The sequence below is a fragment of the Aulonocara stuartgranti genome, assembly GCF_965226115.1.
Source record: "Aulonocara stuartgranti genome assembly, chromosome: 10".
Taxonomy (NCBI): Eukaryota; Metazoa; Chordata; class Actinopteri; order Cichliformes; family Cichlidae; genus Aulonocara; species Aulonocara stuartgranti.
In genome coordinates, this window is record NC_138946.1 from 13,246,289 (window position 1) to 13,252,978 (window position 6,690).

Here is a 6,690-nt window from a genome sequence, read left to right on the forward strand (position 1 = left end):
AATCCGATAACAACCGATCTCTTTACCCGTCGGCTTCCCGTGGCTGTCATGCGACCGGCTATTGCAGTTAATAATACAACAGCTTCTTGACATTTTTGTGTTTCTTTTTTATCGCTGTGTGACTGATTTCAATTGAAAGCCTGCGTGCGCTAGTACCGCTTGCCACGAGTTCCCAGAATCCTTTGCGGTTCTACCCGTTAATATGCATGTTAAATTTTATATTTGGGGTAAAATATCAAGTCTTTTCAAGTAAACCGGTTCAAGTCCAATTCAAGTCCCAAGTCATTGGTGTAAAAGTCCAAGTCAAGTCACAAGTCTTAGAACATTTTTTCAAGTCAAGTCTAAAGTCATAAAATTAATGACTCGAGTCTGACTTGAGTCCAAGTCATGTGACTCGAGTCCACACCTCTGATGAACAGGTGTACCTAATGAAGTGGTGTATGTTTACTAAGATTCGTACAGTCTTACAGAGGTACAATATTTATTTAAATACCATGAGGTCGCTGCTTCTTAGCGTAACAAAATTGCAAGTAAAGATGTCATACACTCACAAGCCTGAAGGTGACGCGCCATGACAGAAAGAAGTCAGGGCAGGAGTCATTAGTGCTTTGGCCGCACAAGGTAAGAAACATTGACTTTTCCATAGTTAATTAGTACTTAGAGGCTTAGGGATCTTATGCAGGGGTTCTTAGTTGCGTAGACGAGCTAAAGTGCTGTGTTGCTGCTACAGAAGAAAAGTTAGAGGACGGCCGAGATCCCCAAGAAGCCACTGTTTGAGCTAGCACAACAAGCTAGCCTGGATGGGTTTCCCCTAGTTACTTTGGTAGTTACGGAGCTGTCCTCTAGTTTGAAGCTGACTCACGGTTCAGATTTACTTGCTGTTAAATTAGGATGGAGTTAGGAATACGTCTGACATAGATAAGTAAACTTTTTCTAGCTAGCTTGCTAACTTTTGGGCCACACTGTAGCATGACGTTAGCTACGGTAAGCTGACGTTATATCACAGGAAACTGTACTTTGCTCTCAGGTGATTAGTCATTGTTATATAAAAAGAGTTCCGGGAAAACCACGGTTAACCAAGCTGCAAACTGTGAATGCAGGAAAACGTTATGTTTCTGAGGACAAAATGCAAGTTGCTGCTTTTGTTTTTAGCTTTCTGTCAGTATTAACGTGTGCTAGCGGTTTGTCAGGATTTGTCATGATATTTCTAATAATAAATGTTTGTCACACACCGTTAATGCAGGAATGTAAATGTCTGAGGACAAGGAAGCCCAGGAGGATGAGCTGCTTGCTTTAGCAAGTATCTACGATGAAGAGGAATTTCATCGGGCAGAGTCTGCACAGGGGGGAGAGATCCAGCTCTGTCTGGAGCTCCCTCCAGATTTCAAAGTGGTAGTCAAAGGTACAGCTGTCCGGTAGGCTTTGCAAAGAAAGAAAAGCAAGCTGTGGGGAAAAATCTGACAGGTTTCATAATAATAAAGCGCTTTTCAGGATGCGTTGGAGAAGATGGGCTAACCCTAACCCTCTGTACCTTAATATAATTTTATTAAGATCTTCCAGATTCCTGAAAGAAATGGCAATGGGTATATGGTGATAAACATGATTAAAGCTTAAGTAATTATTAGTTTGTTTTATTCAAAGATTAGAGATAGCTTTTTCAAACTGCATGTGGCCATTTAAGATGTTTACATCCTACAGCATTACTCTCTCCTTCCTGCCTCCATCTCATCCCCCTCCTCACCTCAAGCCTCATCTGTGCTGAAGTCAGGACTTTAACATAGGAAAACTTGCATAAACATACTTATTTATTACCGATATTGTCACAGTTAGTGTCAGCAGGTTAGACATGCAATCCTTCCCGGTCTCCATGTAGCTGACAACAAGCTCGCTAAACAACAACATGTTGGACTCAAGTGTCCTAAAAATTCAACTTTTCCTTATATAAATATGATTACCTTTTCATATCGTATGCGAGTTTGGCCATCCACAGCTAATATGGGGTGCAGAGGGTTAATTCAGTTATTCCCTCCTAATCATGCACTAATAAGAAATGTAATGAAGTCTCTTCTGTCTATCACAGGAGAGAATAAAACTGAATATAATGTCTCCTTCCTACCTCCTTTGGTGGTCAACTTTGAGATTCCTGCAGACTATCCCTCTACAGCCCCACCGCTCTTCACTCTCAGCTGTAAATGGATGACCAGAGCACAGGTACGGACTCATAACAACTCAGATAATCCTTTATTGTGCCACAAGAAGTACTGGACATGTTGGGATATTCAAATTGTGAGTCAACAGTACATCGTAAATATCAAAACCTTTCTCAATGTCACCTCAGATGAGCTCTCTATGCCGACGACTGGATGAGCTGTGGGAGGAGAATCAGGGTTGTGTGATTCTTTTCACATGGATCCAGTTCCTCAAAGAAGAGGCTCTGGGCTTTCTGGGTATCCAGTCACCTCTTGAAATCATAAGGGGAGGAAGTAAGGCAGGTAATGAGTGAAGAAAACCCGACCGTGCAGTGAAAATTAGAGCATAGATACTTCACACCACACACTATGCACACTGGGACAAACTGGCTCAAAACATTAGATTTGTTAATGTTATTTAACCTCGCCATGTCTTCTTAGCCGTTAGTTGAAATTATCCACATTCCAAAATAGCATAACATGGACACTGTCAGTGCTTTAGCTGCACTGAGCCTAAAATGAACATTTTGGATGCTTCTCAGTTGCAGAATACTTGATGCACACGTAGGCATCCTGGGTGTGAGGATCTCAGTTTTCTCATTGTTTTGCTGATGGCTACCTAACATCTCATTGGTGGTATCCACTTTTTTCCCCTGAAAGTTGAACTGGAAAGATGGAAGGTTGAAAGCTATTAATTGTTTCCCTGTCATGTGCATTGGTACACACACTTGTACACATTGTTCACATCTCAGGCATTTTTTTCTGTTTGTAATTCATATGTACAGATTGCATTTTATGTTTATAAATGGTGCAAATTTGTCTTTTGCTTTTTTGTCCTAGCTATGGTGCAGTTTGGGGGCCATCCTGAAAAAGCAGAAGAAAAGAAAAAAGAATTGATGAATTCCAAGTCTGAACAGAAGATTTCATCGTCTTCTCAGCTGGACCCGAGGACTGTCCTTTTGATGGACCCGCGTGCCGACCTTTTACCTCAGCTCCTAGACTTTGACGAGGCGCAGCGGCAGAGGGTGTTCGACAGCAGAGTGTTCTGCTGTGGAATCTGCTTTGTAGAGAAGCTGGGCTCAAACTGTCTCTGCTTTAAGGAGTGCCAACATGTATACTGCAAGGCCTGCATGACTGAATACTTCCAGATCCAAATAAGGGATGGCAATGTTCAGTGCCTTAACTGCCCGGAGCCCAAATGTACCTCTTTAGCCACACCGTCACAGGTATTTGTGATTTATGAGTCCGTTCAATTAAAGTCCAACTCACCCTACCGTCAGCGCCTACCCTGCTTTCCTTTCCTGTCTGCCTTTATGTTTCAGGTGAAACAGCTCGTGGACGAGGAGCTGTTTGCCAGATATGACCGTTTGCTCCTTCAGTCCAGTTTGGACCTTATGGCTGATGTGGTCTACTGTCCCCGTCAGTCCTGTGGTACCGCTGTAATGATGGAGCCAGACACAACCATGGGCATTTGCTCAGCATGCCAGTATGCTTTTTGCACACTGTGCAAGCTGGGGTATCACGGTGTCTCCCACTGTAAAATTCGTGCAGGTAATGCCACTGAAACTTTAATAGTTTTCTTTAGAAGCAAATCTGATTGGTCAGTTAACTCGACCTACAAATTTTGTAGTAGAAACCAGAAAGTCTCCAATATCAAAATGTTGTCTTTGTCCACCAGATTCTGTACATTGGTGTGAAGATTTCTTTGTTTAAAGACATGCCATCAACACATCTTCATGTTCAAACCAGTGTTTTTGTTTTGTTTTTTTCCCTACAGAGGAACTGCGTAACCTGAGAGATGAGTACCTGTCTGCTACTGCTTCAGGGCAAAAGTTCATGGAGCAACGCTATGGGAAAAGGGTAATCCAGAAAGCAGTTGAGGAGTCCTTTAGCAGAGACTGGCTCAGTGAGAACTGCAAATGCTGCCCGCGCTGTGGAACCAATATACAGGTTGGGCTTTCCCTGTTGTTAACAGTGAAGTAGAACTGGCTTTGACTTGAGGATCATGGTTCAGATTTTTGTAAAATTGAATGTTTATTGTCATCAGACGGTCTCCAAAATGAACTGCAGCCACCAGTCAAAAATTGCTCCTTAAAACGTACTGGCCTAGAGACATCCTAGCAACTCATGTTTGCTAGGGGGAAATGTTTACTCCTGGAATCATTGTCTGCGTTTGTCACATGTTTATTTCCGTTAATGCCCGGTGAGTAGTTGTTAAGAGCTTTCATTGAAGTCTATGAAATCCTTGACGAGAGACTCTGGCAATCTGCCAGCAGCCAAGGCAATCGCAGAGCAACTTTTTTTATTACCTGGGAACCACTGTCTAACCAGGTTGCCAAGGGGTTGCCTAGTGATCTTTAGGCCAGTGACTGAGGCGTCATATGTCGTTATTTTTTCTGTTCTGTCTGTGAAAAATCTTGCGTTCGCTTCCAGATTATCCCAGTTGTAGCTAATGTATCGTTTCTGTGTCTCTTCAGAAAGTTGATGGCTGTAACAAGATGACCTGCACCTCTTGTAAGCAGTACTTCTGTTGGCTGTGCCTGGGCGTCCTCAGCAAAGTCAACCCATACAGTCACTTTAACAACCCGCATTCACCTTGTTACAACCAGTAAGAGATTTTTTTTCCTTCTTTTTTTAACCCCCTCCCCCAAGTTAGGCTTATTGATATTATATTTACATTACGTATTGTTTGTGAATGCATCTTTTCTTTCTTGTTGCAGGCTTTTTCTCGGTGTGGATCCTGATGAAGATGATGATGCCTTCTGGAGTGATGAGGAGGACTGACACTGTGCAGTGCTTCACTGCTGTATGCTCAATTTGAACGCACTTTATCTCTCACATAGCCACCACTTCATCTGTGACTTCAATATGCCTGCATTGGCCAAACAGTGCAACTACAGCCACCATAACCCTACCATGTCACTATTATGTCTTTGTTAACATGGTAACATTAAAATTGCTGTTTTGGTTTGTACATCAATAATGGGTATTTAGATATGTGGTTATTGATTGGCAGCACAGTTTTCTGCACCTGACTGGGTCACTGGGCTAAATCATTGGAAATGCTGTTTGAATTTCAGACTTATACAGGTCAACATTATATTGGTTGTACATGTCTAGATTTTCTCTTTTCAAGTAGACATGCACTTCCTGTCCTGCAGGTTTATAAAGTTTAGGAACTAATAATGGAACCACTAGTTAAGCTCAGTTTGCTCAATTTCAGGTGCTTTTTCTGCCTTTCCAGTGTTAAGAGGAAAACTGGAACCGTCTTTGTCCCACTTTGTCATTATTCACGTCACATTAACAATCTAATCAGATTTTTCATTTATCAAAGGTATGGCATGAAAACCTTTGTTTTTTTTAATTTCGTGATATAACAAATACAATTAAGATAAAGCTTTAAAGAAATGGAGACAAACCCAGAGATGTGTTACTCACACATAATTTCAAAACTGGAAGTTGTGCTTTGTTTTAGTTCTAGGCATTATGGGAAAACCCCCATGCCTCCCAAAGACACAGGGTGCTATTTACAGAGCCTACTCCGTAGTCTTTCATAAACAAGTTTAGCTGAGTCATTGCACAAAGTCAAAGCAGGTTAAAATTTATTTCATTGGATTGGTTGGTATTGGTTTTATTATATTTCTGTACAGAACTAATAGAGGAAAGTGGCTTAGATACTTTTGAGAATCAATGGTTTAACGATTGCTCATTAGGGTATGTGTTGCTTTAATTTCATTCAGGGATTGGTGTGAGAAATGATATAATCGAATAGATCTACTCCTTAATGTTGCCACTAATTAGTGTCAAAGTGAGGCCAAATAGTTTAATTATATCCACAGATACAAAAATTAGTTTGTATTGTATTACTTCATTTACATTAGAGTGAAAGGGCAAATTTCTAATGCAAGCAGTTCTGTTCTGAATTGAACCCTGCAGCAAATCTGTTCTTTTTTAGCACTGAATGATTTGGTCTGTCCTGCAAAGCATGTTGATTTGCATTGCAATTAACTGTTCCTCAAAGTAAAAATTCTTACTTAACATTTTGTCTGTTTCATTTCATGTCTTGGTGCCAGCATAAAACTGCACATGAATAGACACAACTGTAGGTTGAGGTTTGAACGCTGACCTTAAGAGTAATACTGAAAACAGCACAGTGTAAACAGTTTAACGGGTTATTAATATTTGAAATGCTTGCCTCTGTTGTCAGTAATTTAGTGAAAACTTCCTGATGCACTAAACATAATGTAAATGTCATGATTGTCTTGCAGTGTATCACTTTGCCCACATGTTATGAGCCATCATTACTGTGGGCAAAGTGGATATACAGTATAACAGATGGACGAAAGTACTGTGACATTACTCAGGTTTGTGAAGTCCTATATTGAAGCCTCAGGGTGAATTTTTGACACCGTCTCTGTCTTTTGAAACCTGATGTACCCATGAAACTGCATGTTTGTTGGCTACTGACATAGTCCTGCTTTCTGACAGTCTTGTGCTTGAA

At 41.0% G+C, this 6,690-nt stretch overlaps 1 protein-coding gene across 5 annotated transcripts; it reads left to right on the forward strand.

The window, feature by feature from the left end:
• Nucleotides 1-437: 437 nt before the first annotated feature.
• rnf14 (ring finger protein 14) lies at nucleotides 438-6,227 on the forward strand. Of its 5 annotated transcripts, none has more exons than XM_082549560.1 (9): nucleotides 438-621; nucleotides 1,244-1,402; nucleotides 2,150-2,211; nucleotides 2,339-2,492; nucleotides 3,030-3,415; nucleotides 3,512-3,740; nucleotides 3,967-4,139; nucleotides 4,667-4,797; nucleotides 4,910-6,227. In XM_082549560.1, the coding sequence occupies exons 2-9, from the start codon at nucleotides 1,252-1,254 to the stop codon at nucleotides 4,971-4,973; spliced, it is 1,350 nt and encodes a 449-aa protein (XP_082405686.1). In that variant the 5' UTR covers nucleotides 438-621; nucleotides 1,244-1,251; the 3' UTR covers nucleotides 4,974-6,227. The 5 variants fall into 5 exon arrangements, with proteins under 5 accessions (XP_082405686.1, XP_082405682.1, XP_082405683.1 ...); XM_082549556.1 differs by having other exon boundaries at nucleotides 443-621; nucleotides 2,081-2,211; XM_082549557.1 differs by lacking the exon at nucleotides 438-621 and adding an exon at nucleotides 640-823 and having other exon boundaries at nucleotides 2,081-2,211.
• Nucleotides 6,228-6,690: the final 463 nt, after the last annotated feature.

What these genes read in the sequence shown, in the direction of transcription:
- rnf14 (XM_082549556.1), top strand. Translation starts at nt 1,252, where the DNA reads ATGTCTGAGGACAAGGAAGCCCAGGAGGATGAGCTGCTTGCTTTAGCA. An exon ending in AATGGATGACCAGAGCACAG is followed by an intron (nt 2,212 to 2,338) that starts GTACGGACTCAT and finishes ATGTCACCTCAG; the next exon opens with ATGAGCTCTCTATGCCGACG. An exon ending in CTTTAGCCACACCGTCACAG is followed by an intron (nt 3,416 to 3,511) that starts GTATTTGTGATT and finishes TTTATGTTTCAG; the next exon opens with GTGAAACAGCTCGTGGACGA.